At 41.3% G+C, this 18,536-nt stretch overlaps 1 protein-coding gene across 1 annotated transcript in view; it reads right to left on the bottom strand.

The window, feature by feature from the left end:
* The window catches only part of GUCY2C (guanylate cyclase 2C), a 66,676-nt gene that overhangs the window by 17,991 nt on the left and 30,149 nt on the right, over positions 1 to 18,536 (bottom strand). Inside the window, exons 12-19 of the mRNA XM_090041028.1 lie at positions 15,973 to 16,078; positions 14,901 to 14,963; positions 14,203 to 14,274; positions 12,807 to 12,911; positions 11,684 to 11,770; positions 7,751 to 7,883; positions 5,201 to 5,338; positions 51 to 139 (exon numbers count right to left, since the gene is read on the bottom strand). Of these exons, the coding sequence (XP_089897154.1) occupies positions 51 to 139; positions 5,201 to 5,338; positions 7,751 to 7,883; positions 11,684 to 11,770; positions 12,807 to 12,911; positions 14,203 to 14,274; positions 14,901 to 14,963; positions 15,973 to 16,078 (793 nt within the window). The remainder of the gene's footprint in view (positions 1 to 50; positions 140 to 5,200; positions 5,339 to 7,750; positions 7,884 to 11,683; positions 11,771 to 12,806; positions 12,912 to 14,202; positions 14,275 to 14,900; positions 14,964 to 15,972; positions 16,079 to 18,536) is intronic.

Genomic DNA, 18,536 nt, shown 5'->3' with positions numbered 1-18,536 from the left:
GGAAATTTTGCCTCTCTACAGTAAAGTATTTTCCTTTACTTTACACTTACTTCTAGCTCCCTTTCTCCTGCTGTTTCTAGGAATAGGTCTGGTCGGAAGGGTTTCCTTCCTTTGCCGCTCTCCACTCTGTAAAGTTTCTCTAATGCAGAAAAAAATGCATATGTAAACAATAGAGCATAAGAGCGAGTGCATTTCAGGGTGGATACAGTAGGCTTAGATGGTGATATAAACAGAAAAAAGGCCTGAAGCTAGAGCCTGGATCAGGACAAACACTGGCAAAAAATAATGGTGGCCTTCCTTTGAGATGGATCTGAACTTTAGGGTATTTCTAATTATAAGGCACACAGCTAAAACAGAGGAACTTGAAGGCAACTTGGAAATGAAAGAAACAGAAATGGATAGGTGTATTTATTAGTAATGATAGACATCAATGTGACATGTGAATGTTAGGCATTATTAGTGCCTTTCTCGGCATGTGGTATAAACATGGTAAAAAGAGTATGAAAGCCCATTAGGATATTATATGCTGATTTGCAGAAGTACAGAGCACTCACAAATTACCATAAAATCAATACGAGCTACAGATGCTCAGTCCCATTAAAAATCAGACTTTGAACATATACATACATACATATATATATATATATATATATATATATATCTCCATAATTTTAAAATATAGTAATTTCTTGGCTCATCACCCATAATCATGAATATACTGTCCCACCTGTCAAAGAAAAAGCTTTGATTTCAGATGCCGATGGCAAAAAGGTCAAAAGCTAACATAACATATTTTGTCATTATAGTTCCGTATCCAAAAAACCCACCCCCCAGCTTAAATGTAAAACACATGTGCAGTCAATCTTGCATGAAACCTGAGCAGAAGAGAGAAACACACAGAGTCTGTTCACAGTCATGATTGGCAGTCCTGTAATTATTCATGCCTGGCGTGTTGTAATAGGCCACCCTGCAAGCTATAATTTTGGAAAGATTTCCGCCTTCGGTGGAGCTCTTCATGCACGTCCAGGAGACATAGCCAGCGATTTGGCCAGTCGCTGACCTCTCTCCCCGCCTACGGTAAAAATTATCAGGCGTATCTGATTTTGTCGACTCGTCCGTTCTCATCAAGAGCTCTCGAAAGCCTGCTGACCGAAATCACCTATATGCTTTGCTTAAAAATCTGTATTACTCAGTTTGTAATCTGAACAACAAAATATCTACAGTGCTGTGCTAAACTTCTCTTTTACAGTGCGCAGCCACGACTTCCTTCCTACGCTGCATTCTTCTGTAATCTAAGTAAAAATAAACTTTCTGTGTAACCAATACGCTTTAAACCTCCTGACTCCGCTCGCTTACACACCTGTCCAACCACCTTACCCCACCCGTGTCCAGCTGGTCGTGCCAACCCAGGCTCGCAGGTCAAGGGTACACCGGTCATCGGACGCGACACCACCTATCAGAGTGCTCTGTCCTCTGAACATGTTGGAATTCAAGCCATATTTGCCAGACTCAATTATATTGTGCCATTGACATGTCTCCTCCCTGACAAAAATTAATCTAATGCCAGCCTACCCATGAAAATGCCTTCTGCAGGAAACTTCATATATAATTCTGTGCATAAAACAGGGAATTTTTGCCTGCTATTAGTAAAACTGTACATCAATCTTCTCTCACTGTTTCTCAGATATTTATAGAGTACCAGTCATCATAGTATCTAGTTGTAGTTCAGAGGTAGATGGTGCCTCAAGCATAATTCAACATTTCTTAAATAAGTTAGGTTTGCCCTCTCTTTCTTTCATCATAACTAATGAGTTAGTCCAAATAAACAAAAAGCAACTAATGGTCTTTAAAGCCTTCCTAATGGTAAAATAGAGCCTGCTGATTACAGAACCATACTATAGAAAAATGGTGTCCAACTTTCTGGACCTGTGGGCCAGATAAGTGGGTCAGGGGTGACACATGAGCTAGATCCTATGTGGGGTCTATGTGTGGGGTCAATCCATAGGTACCATCCACCACACCTGGATTCAGATGCATGTACTGGCCCAACTGTGCACTGGCCACATTATTTGGGAGCAGGAGAGTGGCAATTGACACTGCCACTCGTCCCCCATTGCCAAATTTCCAGACTTGTGGAGAGCCTCACAGGCCGGACCTGGCCTGCAAGCCACAGGTTGAACACCATTGCTATAGAAACCTAGCCCCTTGGTTGCCTATATGTAGGCCAAAGTTATTAAACCAAATTGTGAAATCAGGAACAATAACAAAACCAGTAAACCTACCAGTATAACCTGAACATACTTTGTATTGACTGGGAAAAGCTCCATTGAGTGTACCTGCAGTTGCTGTACTGGAGGGAAGATGTGTCATTGTACTTAAAGGATGACCGGCAGATTAAAAGCATCACTTGGTGAACCTAGAATAAGCAAACAGGCTACAGACCCAATAGTATTAGAAGGATACTAAGTATATTGTCATCTATGCCAGCTTCAGAAGGTGACACAGAGTGCATCCCTTGATGCTAAAAAATTTTTTATTTGGTTGGGCTTAGCCTGCACAATGGAAATATTGAAGATATTTGGAACAGGCAAAACTTGTGGTGAGGTATAATATTAAAACCCAGATCCAGGTGACACTAAAGGGCCAGATTATTAAATCTGCCCCAGTGATTGAGCAGGGGACAGTGAGAAGGCCACTGCCCATTAGAACCAGTCAAAAATATTGTGCCTGCAGTCTGTTTATTGACCCGAGCAAAACAATGGGAGAATGTGGTTAATGAATGACTGTTTGAAAGGGGGCATTGTGTTAGTCCACTCATATGGGACAAGGTCTGTCAGCTAACTGATGGCAAGAGGATCATGGGCTCCCTCTCCACCCATTTTGGAGATTTTCTTTTGCCACTAGTGATATTACACGTGCTAATTACTTCCAACTACTGAAACTATAACTGCTCCCTGCACAAGGTAAAGAAGGGAGGTTATTTGTTCCCCCTCTCTCCCCATCACATGCTCACAGAGAGCTGGGCACTGTCTGTCACAGCATACTTTTGCAAGGAAAGTATACTGCTATAAAGATGATCATTACGCTAAAAACAGTACAGTTAGCAAATGATCAGTTTTCTAATGAAGTAGAACTCCGTAAATGTGTGACAACTGGAGAAAATTTGTTGGTTTGATTTTAGGCAAACAGAAACCCCAAACTAAATCTGACATGTTTTCCCTCCACATGAACCTTTTCAGATCTCTGTTTGTATTAATAAGATGGCAACCAGATGGGATGAATAAACATACATTTTAGCTACTTTCAAATGGGAGGGAGTTATTATGCTGTCACTCCTACATCTGCATAATCCAGTAGCAATACAAGTAAGCTAAATTACCCTAACTTTGCAGCTGTATGAAGCAGAGTTAAAAAGTTGGAGAGAGAGGATCACAGAGGTGCAAGAGTTGCAAAGTAACAGCTTGTATTAATATCCTTTGATAGCAATATAATTGTTATGCCTCTTTATATCCTGAGAGGCTATATTTTCCATTCTTGGAATATTGCAGGGTTGGCAATGTACAGTGCCAACTTACCCTGGAAGTTCTTCTGAAATGCTAAGAGAAGGAAAAAGCTAGAAGGCAGTCTGTTGCATTGCATGCTAAAACAAACACAGGGAGGGGGTGGCAGGATGACTCAGAGGAGAAAGAGGTGCCTGCACTTGTTGGTAACCTGTAATTAGGAAAATCCCATATTCTGATATGCTGGTGGCAATACTAATTTGTGATGATGGATGGATTCTGGTATCACAGCATTACTAGATTTATATCACCTGAACAAAATGTGTTCATTTCCAGAACTGCAAAACAATCCTGGTTTCCCAATAAAAGAAACTTCTAAATACTTGGTATCATAGGTAGATTTTTAGGGAAAGAAGGTTTCAGTGATTAAAGACCAGTAATGAACCAACTTAATAGAGTTACTCTATTTGCCTAAAAGCTCCGAGTAGTCTTTTATAAACCAGGCAGTCAGAGACTAATGACCCATGTTCATAAGGCAGAAATAAACTGTTCAAAAATCAGAAGAAAACTGGACTACAGGGTAAATTTTTCAGGAACAGCAAAGTGATTTGGGAATCTAAATCCCATTTATACTCAGTGGAATTTAGACTCCTAAGTCCTTTAGGCATTTGAAACTTTCACTCTAAATCTGTAATGCTTTTGAAATCCCAGAAGAATTTATGGCAATCCATGTTAATTAGTTTCACAGACTTACCACTTGTATGCATATTCAAATAGAGTTCTACCTGCTTCACTAACACTGTTTCAAAAGGTTTAATCATACCCATATGGTCTGGGACTGAACATCTTCCAGATAATCAGACTCTATAACTCCTTTCTTGCTTCACTAGTTAGATGAGGTATGGATTCAACTCATAAGGCATAAGGTAACATTCACCCAGGAACCCTGAAACCTCACTGAACAAACTTCCTAAAATTTCACAAAAGCCAATGCTGAGTTTGTCCCTGTAAGGCACAGTTTCACCCTCTAAAACAGTGAGCAATTTTGTTCAAATGTACTTAATCTTGTTCTTGAAGTAAGGGGGGAAATCCTCCAAGATATCCAATTATATTTCTGATCCAAGGAAACCAGGATCTAATAGGCTGTCCGTGACTTGGAACAGTACCACAAAACATGAATCCCTGTACAGAAAATACGTGAAGGAGGATTAGCAGAGGAGAACACTTTTTTTATCCTGCAGCACCAGAAGTTAGAGTTATGAATTTCCAAAGGGAATAAGCCTGACTAGCCCACCACACTCCTCTATCATGCTGCTGGGTTTCCTTTGCTGTTTCACGACAGTGTTGCTTTTGGTTTTGATGTTTGCTATTACTATATTATGATACTCTAAGCCTTCTGGGCTTTTCACTGATACATCAAGTCTATAAAGTATTGTAGAGCATTGGCTCATGTAACGCTGCAAGGAGGAAAAAAGGAAATTTGATACAATCTTAATTTTAAAAAATGGCAGTAATGGCTCTCACAAGTTGTCACTTCTATTTGGCACATCATTCATTGCCCAGCAAGAGAAGAAGCAGATGAAGCACCAAATGTAGACAATGGTTTCACTAAAAGGTGTAGAAAAAACAACAATTACTACCACCGTACCCTCATGTGAATGGCTACAGTGAAAGGCAGGACTGGGTTTTTAGTCTCTCACCTTTAAAGTCCTGGCAGTAGCCAGTGTAGAATGTCTCCCTGCGCAGGATGATCTCTTGCGCGATGATTCCATAGCTGTACACATCACCTTTCTGAGACACATCGGCTTTGCGGAGGTGTTCAGGAGCTGTCCACAAATCTGAGCAGCCAAACAAGGAAGATAGAGAGAGGGAGTATGACAAGAAACAGATTGCATGACCTTCTTTGGAACCACATCTGCCCCAATAGTATCCTGGTTTTCCCTTTTACTCTTTTCATCTCTCAGCCCCGCCTTGACATTTTTTCATTATTTCTTTAGCTGTTGTCCAGAAGGGCTGACTTCAATACACCTCTTTCTACTTCTAAAAGAGGTGCTCTACTTCAAACACAGATTTGGGGGCTAGATACAGAGTGACATTGTATGGTCTGTTTTATGTATGAGGTCATCATAACTGTCCTTGCTGTCCTTAAAATCTATGAAACTATAAAAATAATCCCCAAATGTTTTGAAGTTGACATAACAGCATTTTGTTATACACTCTAACAATAATCCATATGTGTCTCTTGCAAACTGATCACCATTGTGTCTAGACCTAGTGATGTTGTGAACTTGTGGTACCTTGTCATGGCGCACTGAAGTTGTATCTTAACTTGTGGTACCTTGTACTCGGCCTTGGTGAGGCCGCAGCTGGAGTACTGCGTCCAGTTTTGGGCTCCGCAATTCAAAAAGGATTTGGAGAAGCTTGAGAGAGTCCAGAGGAGAGCCACGTGCATGATCAGAGGTCAGGAAAACAGATCTTACAATGACAGGCTGAGAGCCATGGGACTTTTTAGCCTGGAAAAGCGCAGGCTCAGGGGTGATCTGATGGCCACCTATAAGTTTATCAGGGGTGACCACCAGGATCTGGGGGAACGTTTGTTCACCAGAGCGCCCCAAGGGATGACGAGGTCAAACGGTCACAAACTCCTGCAAGACCGTTTCAGGCTGGACATAAGGAAGAATTTCTTTACTGTCCGAGCCCCCAAGGTCTGGAACAGTCTGCCAGCGGAGGTGGTTCAAGCACCTACATTGAACACCTTCAAGAGTAAATTGGATGCTTATCTTGCTGGGATCCTATGACCCCAGCTGCCTTCCTGCCCTTTGGGCAGGGGGCTGGACTCGATGATCTCCCGAGGTCCCTTCCAGCCCTAATGTCTATGAAATCTATGAAATTGTAAAGCAGAATCATAACAGTCAGCAACATCAGAGTCAGAATGCAATCATCATAAACATGCAGACACAGGACTAGAAGGGACTTTCTAGGTCACTGAATCCAGTCCCCTGCTATCATAATTACAATATGTAATCCAGTAATCCACCTTCACCAGTTTACTGCTCTTGAGATGCACTAGCTTTGCCTCTAAGAATAAAGTCCAAAGCCCAACAATTCTCAGTCTGCCTGAACAGCATTTACTCTTGAGTGGCTAAAAAAGATAAATGTACTGCTAATATAAAAATTAAAATAAATAGAAATAAGACATATGTAGAATGAGGGAAACCTACGAGGAATGAGTAAAATCTTTACCCTTTCAATACCCTTTTCCTAACCACCAATTTTCCATTGCTATTACTGAAGATGTTTGTGTCTGAATATAAGAATTTTCTCTCCCCATTCTAGCCCCATGTTTTCTTCAAAGTATGTATCTCAGGGATGACACTGTGTTGTGTTTATGTCATCTCAGCTGCTTACTATATGAATGATTCAGGTATCACAACTTCACTCCAAGTTCAGTTTGGAGGAGAAAGATAGATGAGGAGAGAGGAATGCTTATTTATACCAAAATTTCTCTTGGGGATTGGCGGACACAGGGCAGAAAAACAATTATCATAATCTGATTAATGCTAGGAGAACAAAAATTGCTGTAATTCTACCTAAGGACTAGAATGACTATGGATAGTTCTTGCCAGAAAATTTTTAAGGAACGTGAAGTGTTGTGTGTTAATGTTTAAGTTATATCATGGTAAATGGCAAGATACTATGAAAATTCATGCAGTCACACCACTTAGGATCAATGATAATATCATGATATACCTATACTCCTTTCTGTCTCTCCTACAGGAGAGAGTGAGAGCCTCTTATTTACAGCTTCTGTCATCTGAACAACCTTCCTGCAGTTCACCCTCCTTTGGACTCTTTCTGTCTTTTAACATTTCAGTTTAAAACACACTTTTCTTTCCTCTCTTGCTTATATTACTTAATTGCTTTCTCTGTCTACTGTTACTTGTCTGTGTGATTACATTATTTAGCTCAGCATAGTGTTTTCAGACACATTTTGTATGGAAGTTACTATACAAAATAAAGTTATACAGAATGTCATGCATTCACTTCTCTGTACTCCATATACTTGATGCATAATAGATCACAGGATATCATGTAGCTTTTCAGAGTAAATATTAACAAGGATCAGCAGACTAAAAAATGTAACCTTCTATAACATTACTATACTAGAGATCCAATGAATTTGTATAGAAGAATTCTGTGGCTGGGAGGACACAGAGAGAGGTGTCATTTTTAATACTAGTTTTGCATACCTTTTTTTGGAGGCAGAATGGAATTGCAGCCAAAATCAGTGATCTTTACCACCATGCGGCTGTCCACTACACAGTTGGTTGACTTAAGACGGCCATGAACCTCAGTTTTGCTTGAATGCAGATAGGACATTCCCTGTTATTGATGAGTGCAAGGGGTGAGAGGAGGGAAAGAAGAAAATTGTAATGACGGCTGCCAGAATTAGTAAGAATTTGGAAGTTCAACACAAGATCCAGTTATTTAAGTCTTTCAGAAGTCTTCATTAGCATAGTATCTCCACACATTCAAAATGATCAATCTATTTTACCCTCACCCAGTCCAGGAATAATAATAACAATTCCAGGAGTATTATTTAGCATTATTATTATTATTATTTATATTATTAGAATAATTCCAGAAGTATTATTTTCCAAAGTCCTACTAACTGTCAGTTGGAACTTGGCAACCAAACCAGGGCTCTGAAATTCCAACACAGTTCCAGCTTCTTTAGAGTTAATCAGAGGAATGTTTTTCCTCTTGATTAACTCTCTATGATGCTGCTGTGTGCTTCTTGGTAGCTTCCCACCAATGATTAGGAGAGTTTAGAAACTTGTTTCCACTCAGGGAAGTTTATTTCATTTGCAATTTGCAACCACAGTTTTTATGATGTTTTTAGCAAAGTGACAGTTTGTATGAATATTTCACAACCTTGAAAAATACATCCCATATGTTTATTTATTTATTTAGAATGCATGAAGTTGCCTTTGCTAAAGGAAAAATCTGTCTGGGAAATCTGTATCCTTTTTGCAGACATCCACTCGCTAGAATGCCCCACAGTCAAAAACACCTAAGCAGGTCTGTTTCTGCACAGAAAAGAGCAGGCAAATGTCAATGCCAAGGTTACTGGCTGGCATTCTATCACCTGAGTTATGCAGGAGGTCAGTTTATATGATGAAAAGATGGCCTTTCTGACCTTGATATTTATGAATCTATACTAGTCAATGTTTTGTACCTGAAGGTCCAGCTCCCTTGCCATGCAGGTTATGTTCAGAGCCAGTTGAACTGTTTTACACTCAGGCTCTCTCCGCTCACTATGTTTCACACACAAAGCCTGTAATTTGCACTCGCTTACTCATCACTTCTGAATCTTGCCCACTTAGCCTGAAATAAGTCAAGTAAGTCATAACATTTATGTCAAAGGGCCAGAAGAGAGTAGTGTAACAGGAAAAGCAGCTACTAGGTAGCAAAAGTTAAAACAGTGGGTGGAGGACTTTAACTTATACTTATTTACATCCTCCTTTCAGTTGTTTATGCTGCTATACCTCTCTCTTCTGGTCTCTTGGTATGCAAAGTGCTGAAAACATGTACACTGAAGAGGCCGGAAGAAAGGGTACGTTATACCAGTTTCGATTCCCCCTGAATGTGGCCCCTTTTTCCTAAGCACACACATCCAAATGTCATCCTCTCAAGGGCCAGATGATAATTAAACTTCACAGTGGATTACAGAGGTTGTATGATTATGATCACTGCATGTAATCTGTTGTCTTTTGTGAAGAAACCTGCCAGGATCTGTGTGAGAGAGCTAAGATAAGTTGGGTTTGAAGCAGAGCAGAGGTAGGCTTGAACCCCAAGGACTTTCTGAGGGACTTAAGCATCCCCAGAAAACGGTTGGATCTGGTTACATGTATGTGCATTTATCATACTCCAATCTCTGGAGACTCAGCTCATACCACCCAAAGTAAAAAGCCTACTAAAACAGGCCTAGTTTGCCACCTTCAGGACCTTCTTCCTACTACTGTCCTTCTCTCATCCCCCTGCTGCCACCAGACAAGGAGTAAACCCAGTAAGACAGAAACCCTCCCTCAACTCCTGACTCCTATAAGATGATTGTGTGGTACTCTACTTGTGTCTGAGCCCCCTGGTCTGTACCCTGAGAAGACTGAGTCTTACTGGTGCATCTAAGAAGGCTCACTCTCCCTTCAGTTACTGGGGACCCACGCTTGGAAGTGGGGAGTCTGTCAGCCCTAAATGGGATTTCACAACTGCCCAAGCGAGTTAGGAATACAAGTCCCACTGACTTTTGGCTAGGTTTGTGCTCCTAAATTACTAATTCACAAAGTACATACTTCAGCTTTGACACTGAAGAAGCCCTTTCAACACAGACATTTTTCTGATATAATACAAATATATTTCATTCACTTGTACAATTTCCTGCAGTTGCTCTCTTATTTGAGAAACATCAACCTTGCAACAGCAACGGTGCCCTCATGACCAGAAGGCTCAATTGCTGTAATTCCTTCTTTGCATGGCTTGTTTGTGTCACACAGAGCCGGTTCTATGCTGCTCCAGGTGGCACCCACCAGACTTATCATAAGAAAGCAAGAACATTGGGTGATGAGCAGATGCTGCTGGCTCAGACAGCCCTCTAGGCTTGCCTTGCTTCCTCCTTTTGAGCAGCAGTCAGGGGTACTGAAGTTGGGGTGCACAGGATCTAGAGATGGACAGTAGGGTTACAGGAAGTGGGTGCTGGGTTACTGAACTGCAGGGAGAAGGAATTGGGTCTGAGGAGTATTGGGGACTGATAGTTGGGTGTTGGGGTACAGGGGAATATGAGGTGGAAGGCAGGGAATTTAGAGGTAAACACTGAGAAGGAGCTCTTCAGATATAAGGAAGGGACTGTAGTGGAGGTACTTGACAGGTAGTAATGATAGAAGTTTGTACAGTACTCACTAAGCCATTCAGCTTCCTTATGCCAAGTTCCAGGCATAATTACAAATCACTATATATTCTTGAATTTAGAACACTCCTCATAAAAACTTGTCTGAATCATCTCTATTAATATGGGTAAAATAATCTGAGGTGCTATTTCACAGAAAGGGTCCTTGTTCTTTCTGGGCTTCATGTAATGTTTACAGATGGAACAATGTCTGCCAATCATTTATGAAATCAGTGTTCAACTCAATGGGAATTCTGTAAGCATTTTACTTTGTGTATGTATAATCTCATTAGTTTGGGCACTGTACTCAGGGCCAACCTTTAGCCAGTTGATCAGTATCTGTGCGGGAGACCTGTGAAGCTCAATTGGAAAGTGTTAAAAAAAAAACCTTATTAGAACCTTTAAGAAGAAGGAGGAGTTCACAACTGTTGTTTCAAATAACACTTCAGGCTGAATGTTAACTGAATGTGAAATTCTCATTAACCTGGCCACCAAACTGTGACAATTTGGATTAAGGAGATTTTAATAAAGAGTGAGATTTTCAGTATCTCATTGAAACAGACACAGAAGAATCATTCATCACAAAGACCAGGTCTGAACTGAGGCATGTAGGGAAATGGAAGAACTAGCAAAAAGAAACACCAGGAATGGGAGCAGGAAATCGATGGAGCACAAAGGAAGGGGAAGGCATAGATTATCTAATTGTGTGTGTGAAATTCTTGGGTCCGTTTTTGTTTTAAACTAAACACAGGCACATTATATTTAAACCAAAACTTTCCATGCCCCCCATCCCCATCCTTCCCCTTCCAAAATGGAAATGCATATTAAACATTACTTAAAATCTCAGGCAGCTCCTGTGAAAAATGAATTTCCCATTCTAAACCTTCACTGCCTGAAATGGCTATCCCTACTGAGTGAGTTTTACCATTCTTTCAAATATTAACTAAACTATTCATTACAAAAAAATCTTAGGGGTTCTTTGGTACAAGAATGTGTGATTCTACCATTGAGAAAAAAAATTGGGGTTTTCCTATTCAAAGTCACACTGTGCTGAATCAGCAGCAAAACTCGAAATGGAACCTAAGACTCCAGTCTCCCAGGGCCTACTAGCCACTAAGCAACACCTGATCAAGAGAATACATCCTAGGAGTCATGACTTGTCCCTATCCACTATATAAGATTGCATAGGTTTAATATAAAGACAGACTTACTACTGCTTCAGTATCACCAAACCACTTACCTTGGCAATGTCATACATGACAGAGATTTTGAACTCCCAGTCCATGAAAGTGCCATCAGGGTAGGAGATCTTATCATTTAAAACATCCTGAGATGAAAAGGAGACATAAGACATTAGTCTACAGAAAGGGAAGACCAAGTATGGGCATCCCTGCCCATCATTAATACAGTTGGAATAGTGGCACCCCTCTGTTTTACCTAAGAACTATATACACTAGGACAGAAACTAAGTGACCTGGAGGATAGAGAATGGAACATAGCTTTAGCTTACACAGAGCTACAAACAAGTGAAAACCCTATATGCAGCTCCAGTGGTTTCTAGTGGCAGAATTGAAACTCTGTGAATGTATTTTGCCCCTGTGAACACTCTCCAGATCCATCCAAGAACATGTGTCAATCCTGTCACTACGCCCTTTCTCCGTAGGACCAACTCAGAGCCCAAAAAAAAGAATTAGGTTCTTCCACTGACTCAGGAGCTATGTCCACTTATATCTGCTAAGGATTTTATTCCATCATTTCTTGCTGAATAGCACTGAAGTACAGCAGACTCAGTTAATTTGCCACTCCAAGGTAAATGCAAATAATGCTGAATTATCCTGTAGTGATCAATAATCAGGAGTTGACAATAGGGAGATGAGGCACAATGCTGGTAGGGAATCAGAACAGCAGGAAAGTAAACCATGGAAGTGAATTATGCTTGAGCAGGAGTTCCCAACCTTTTTAGACTCCAGACACCCCTGGATAGGCTTGAGGCAGCCCTCAGAAAATGCCAGATCTTCTTTTTCACTCTTGACTACAGAAAAATAATAGAGGCTGTTTTTCTCTTCCAGAAAGACCACAACTATGGATTTCTATTTGAAATCTCTGGGATTATCATGTAAACCATCTTTGTAAACCTAACAGTGCTAACATTGTCTGGCATGCATCCCATAGCAATTTTGAAAGCATCTCAAGGCACCTTATTGAGAATCACTGTTCTAGAGGCATACTAATGATAGTTTACTATAATATTATTGACTTCCCTTTTGCTCCCCTTATTTTTCCTGCCTTAGGAACCTGTCATGTGGCAAGTTAGCATCTCTTTTTGCAATCTAATGAAGGGGGTAGCCTGTAAAATTATTTACCCGCAGTGAGCCTCTCTCACAGTACTCAATCACACCAAAGATCATCGCATCTATCTTCACAGTGCCGTAGAATTTGGTCAGGTTATAGTAGTCAATCTGGAGGAGCTGGACCAAAAACAGCATACATAGTAAACATGAAACCAATTGTCAGTGTAGGAACAGTGTAGGCTATGGAGACTCGTGTGAAGGGGTGCTTAATCTCGGACCCTGAGCTTTCTGTATGTCAATGTGGAAGAAGAGGGTGAGCAACTACTGCCAGGCAGCTGTTATTCCAGAGCCTTTTGGTCTTCAGAGATAAAGATGGAGGTTGACTGTTGCTGGCTGCTGTAGGTCAATTCCAGATCATGCTGTGCAGTTTCCACTATTGTCCCTTCAGTAGAACCTCACAATGTCATAGTATTGACTGGGATATTCATTATAAGTGACTGAATGTTGAAAATTGAGTATATGAAAAAACTATAAAAATGCAGTGATTCTTCATGACAGCACATATTTAGTGTATTTACTTGGAGAATTTCAGTTTAGTTTTAAGTTTTTATAGCAATTCACAATGTATCTATATATAAATGCAAAAAATGTACTTAGCAAATGTGTTTTAAGAGGTGAAGTATCAAAGCCAAATCCTTCCCTATTGCTCAACTCTAAGAAAGTCAGAAGAGATATATCTATATTGTCCCGAGCTACATTTACCTCTTAATAATAGAAAATTTAATAGAATGTTTCACTATCAAATAAATAGTATGAAGTGAAGAAAAACAATGCACCTTATTTTTAAAATATGGTTTACCAAGGTTCTATTACATTTCATTTAAATTATCTTTAACTTACAGGCCTAAAATTCAGAATCTGAACATTTGGTGAGACCCTTTAACACAAAAAGATGAACACTCATGTTTAGGGACCTACTGAATTCAAGGCAGAAGTGGGCTGCATGGCAGATCCTTTAAACTTTCAGGTTTCCCACACACACACACACACACACACACACACACACACACACACACACACACACACACACCCTTCGTTGCTGATTGGCTGAGAGGCCTGGGTGTCCCTGCTGCTTGCTGCTGAGTGGCTGGGAAGCAAAAACAGCGCCATATTTAAAACTGTGGTTTTTGCCACCTTGTCAATTAGGAGCAAGTGGCAGAGCCCCTCCGCCATTGGGTAGGGAAGGAAGGGGGATGCAAGGGGGAACCTGCAAGGTTAAAGAAGCTGCCATGCAGCCAGTTTCCACTGTAAATTCAGTAGGTCCCTACTCATGTTACAGTATCTTGTGGAGTGTACACATATATACACACAGGCACAAATGAGTCTGGCTGCTGCACTTGTTGGGGAATTACTTCACTAATTGGTTTCATCCAGTCTATAGTGTAGAATGTCTGCATGCAAGAATTACCTTGTTTAGTTCAATCTTTTGTTTCTCTGTGAAATTCCCATCATTGTATTTGAAATCCTTCAAGATAACTACCTGGAAAGAGAGAAATGATGGAAGGAAATCATGGATGTAACACACCAACAATCCATCTTCCCCAGCCTAGGAGCTTCATACCATATGTTACATTTCAGAAATAAACTGCTTACTACTTTTGCCCTTTGTGCATATCTTTATTAACTAATAATTAATGCAGTTATGTTACCTTTACTTACATTGTGTTACCAAGATTTACTAAGTAGACAGTAAATGCTGTACTAGGCCTGACTTGGAAAGCCTTTACTCACATGTGTAGATTTTACTTCAGCAATTATTTCAATAGTTCCACTGAAATCCATAGAACTTCTCACAGAAATATGCCTACCCTTGTCCATCTAGTCCATTTATCTACCTCTTGTCACATCAAACACTGTCTATCTGGAGCAGGTCAGTGATTCACCAAGTCCAAGATTCTTCCTTTGGGAGTTGCCACTGTTAAGAGCCTGAAGAGAAAATTACCTCCTCAAGTTTTTCATAAACTCAGACAATTTTGCAAAGCTGAATGGGAATTGGGAGGTAGAAGGGGGAAATTGTTTCCTGACCTCTAAAGAGAGGTGACTGCCTTTTACAGACCTGTCTCCTTAGAGAGGGTAAGAGGAGTGCATACATTGTGGCCATCTTACTTTCTTGTCATATTTGCCTTGGCGCAGTCTCTGGGCTGTGTCGCGCCGCCTGTCTTCATCAATCTGGGAGTAAAGAAGAATCATTAGCCAGCAGTTATAACATACATCCCTAGCAAACACCAGACTGCAGAGAGAAAAAGTGATCCCAATGTGTGTCACTGTCTACAAAGGCATTTCTCTCTGTATAGCAGCTGTGAAACTCCACAGCATGCAGTCACTGTTCATGACAATCCCAAATGCCACCCAGGCCTCATCCTCTGAGAAGCACTACTGCTGTGCCCATCAGTGTTTTATAAATAGAACAAGGATCAGCATCTTTCTGGAAGGGGACATCATTTGTACTACTAGTTATGCAGGTGCTCAAGGAAAGAAACTAGAAACCAACCTTTTAGCTAATTCATAGTCATATAAGGCCTTAATGTTTGGAAAAAGAACAGGTCTTGCTTTATTAAATTGTGATGTTATTGGAGATTATGCTTTTTTCTTTTCTATACTTTCCATGAAAGTCTCAGGAGTCAGGACAGCAAGCAGCCTTTGGCCCCCAACTGGCCCTGACTACCAGAGAAGGCCTGGTGTCAGTAGACCCCAGTTGCCTGCATGAAAATGGCTGCATGGCTGTAAGCAGCTGACCTCTCAGTATTCCTGAAGGCTATTCAAAAGGACAGATGTCCCTTTCTAGCCCTGGGATCCTAATTCCTAGTTTTCAGACTCCTGTCAGCACCTGACTCCAGCCTAGATCCTGCTTTCTGACAGCTGAATCTTTGCTCCTGTCTCCAGCCTGGACCTTTGCTTCTGGCTTATCTGTTCTTGATCCCCCCTGGTTTGTGCCTCTCATTCAGGGCCTTGACTTCTGAACTTGCCTTCTCCTGACTCCCTAAATCAAGACTCTCTAGTGTCAATCCCCAATCAGCCACATCAGGCATCCTCTGACAGGAAAGTGAAAAGAAGATGAAACAGTTCTAACAGATACTTCTACCACCCTTCTCAGCAGAGTGGTCATTGTTTGTCCAGCACACATTTTTTTCAGTGAAGAGAATCAGACTATCCACTCAGAACACCAAGTCCCTCCTACCTTCAGGCTGACTTGGCTTGTCTCATTGGTCTCCAGAGGCATGATCTTGTCAGGTGGTATGTGGAACCACTTCTTCTGCCGCAGTTCATTATTTCTCCTGTACTTCCTGTGAAACAAGCACACCTGTTCAGAACATCTTGCCAAATGATGGGCACTCACTACTGAAGATTGTGAATGGGAATGTTGGACTGCTAGAGAGTGCAAACTCCTATTTTTACCTCCTCATACATCCAAAAAGAGGATGCTGGCCCTACAGCACCCAGCTGTGAGGCCATTGCCTGCTCCCCTTTCCCCTGGCTTGAGAGAAGTCTGAACTATCTGGCTTTAGGGCCAGAGATTTGGAAGTCAGAGCAACAAAGAAATGGCTAGCAAGGTTGTTGCCTCATTTTTTTCACTCCCAGACCTGAAAATTATGAGTGAGTCTGCAGTATATAACACAGTTTTTCTCCTCTGTGTTTCTAAACATGCTCTGCTGAAGTTCCAAGAGACAGATGTAGATCAGAGGATCTGCCGGAAAGAAGCTGGTTGCCCAAATGAGTTGTGTTAATCAGCAAAAGCAAGAAGCCGGGGGTAGGGGTGTAGGACAGAAATAAGATGCTTGTGAATGGTCCTTGTCTCTTGCAGATTTCCTGCTAATAGCAGGGAAACAATTCTGAAAATTGGAAGATGAAATATACTGTCCCTTCCACAGGAATAGGAAGCAAATCCTGTCCCTCTCAAAAAAAGAATTACAAGGAAACTGTGAAACACATTGGAATTTTCACTGCTCTGTGCACGTCATTGCTGGGTTAGAGAATCTGGGATTCCCAAAACAGTTAGAGGGAAAGCTGAAGAATCCTGAACACAGATTAGCTGCTGAAGAATGCCTTGTACATGGGAGAATCTTGACATACATATTTCATTTTGCTAACAGAGTTTAACTGCTCCACTGCTATATGGAATGGAAGGAAATGCCCATTTTCTACAGTCCAGTTCTCTTCTGAGTCCAGTTTGGAAAATGGGGTTACCACTGTCCCATCATAACGTGTCAGTAGGAGCATCAGTCAAAATGCTAGAAAGCTATAATGCCACAGGATCTAGGACTCATACTGTGTCCCCTGCATTCCCACAATCAAAAAGGAGCTTACCTCATGATGATTAGGAAAATCTGAAGTTGTGGAAAACTCCTGTTTCCTAAGTTTAATAGACTACCCGGTGAGCCAGCAATAAACAAATTAATCCAAGAAGAAAAGAAAAAACAACTCTACTTGCTTGTAACTAAGCAAATATTGGACTGGACTGATATCTTCAATCTCTAATATTGGTTTTGTATTTTTGAGAATTCTGATTTTATTCCTACACAGAAGTCAGAACTACCCAGGGCCGTGCACAAATGTTACACATTCTATAAATGGGGTGATATGTGAGAAATCATGGGAGACTTTATTTTCTTCCTAGGAGTGCTGTTATCGTTTTTCAAGTGAGTAACTTAGTTGAGCAGGAAATGATTGCAAAATCAAATCTAGGTGCTGGAAAACTCACTTTCAGCTTACCAGCAGGCTGCTTATCAAGATTAAATTTGAAATCTATGAGACTGTCAAGGTTAGCTCACAACCAGTGTCTGCCCCAGCCAGAGCTAATGAGAACTTATCCCCACAACTGTGCCTATGGTAACCACAGATTTGGTACAAGGAACTGCTTCCAGGTAGGTAGGGGTTTGACCGGCTGTAGGACTCAGAGGGTGCATCTACATGAAATATTTACTGTGCAGTCAGTTAATTAGCTATGCAGTAAATGTTGCGCATTTACACGTGCACCCCTGTTGGGCCACGGTAAACTAATTTACTTTGCAGCAGGCCAGGACTTGTAAATACAAGAAATATTCTGCTGCAGAGTAAAAAACTCCATAACACTGCATGTGTAGATACTGCCCCAGCTGACTGGGGCATGAGGATGCTTCAGTGCGGGGCTGCCTGCTGGCTAGTCCCATGCTGAAGCACCCTCATGCCCCAGCCAGCCCCTTCACCACACGTTGAGCCAGGGGGAATAGCTCCAAGTTGACAGGCTGACCCCTTGGACTGCCTGCCAACCAGGGCTGCTCTGACCTCACTCAACTAACTACACATGAATAAACTCCAGAGCTTATTGCACTGGAGTCTACTTCTCCCAGGTGCATGTTCAAATGGCGTGCCCAGGAGCAATAAACTCTGAAGCAATGCACTCCAGAAATTATTCATACACATTAATTGCACATGTAGACATACCCAGGGTGGGTAATTTAATTTATAATTCTCCTTCATCTTTGATGTTTGGCTCATCTCTCTTTTCCTGTTGTTCCTGACATCTGGCTATGTCCCTAGTCCCTGCTCCTGGCCTTTGGCTTCCCTCCTGGCCTTTGGGCCATCTACATCCTAAGCTGTTATAAATGGCCCCCAAATTAGCTTTCTCTCCAGACCTGGCCCTTGCCTCAGTCCTAGCCCCAGATTGTCTCCCTAAGTGGTAGGCTTTACCTCTCATGTCCTGGCTGCCATTTGAAGTGTAAACAGGTTATTAGCTGACTGATAAATGCAAATGTATAATCTCTC

The sequence above is a fragment of the Crocodylus siamensis genome, chromosome 4, assembly GCF_052110815.1.
Source record: "Crocodylus siamensis isolate JL-2025a chromosome 4, ASM5211081v1, whole genome shotgun sequence".
In the NCBI taxonomy this organism is placed as follows: Eukaryota; Metazoa; Chordata; order Crocodylia; family Crocodylidae; genus Crocodylus; species Crocodylus siamensis.
Note: the sequence above shows the minus strand (reverse complement) of the source record. Positions and strands in the feature narration are given on the sequence as shown.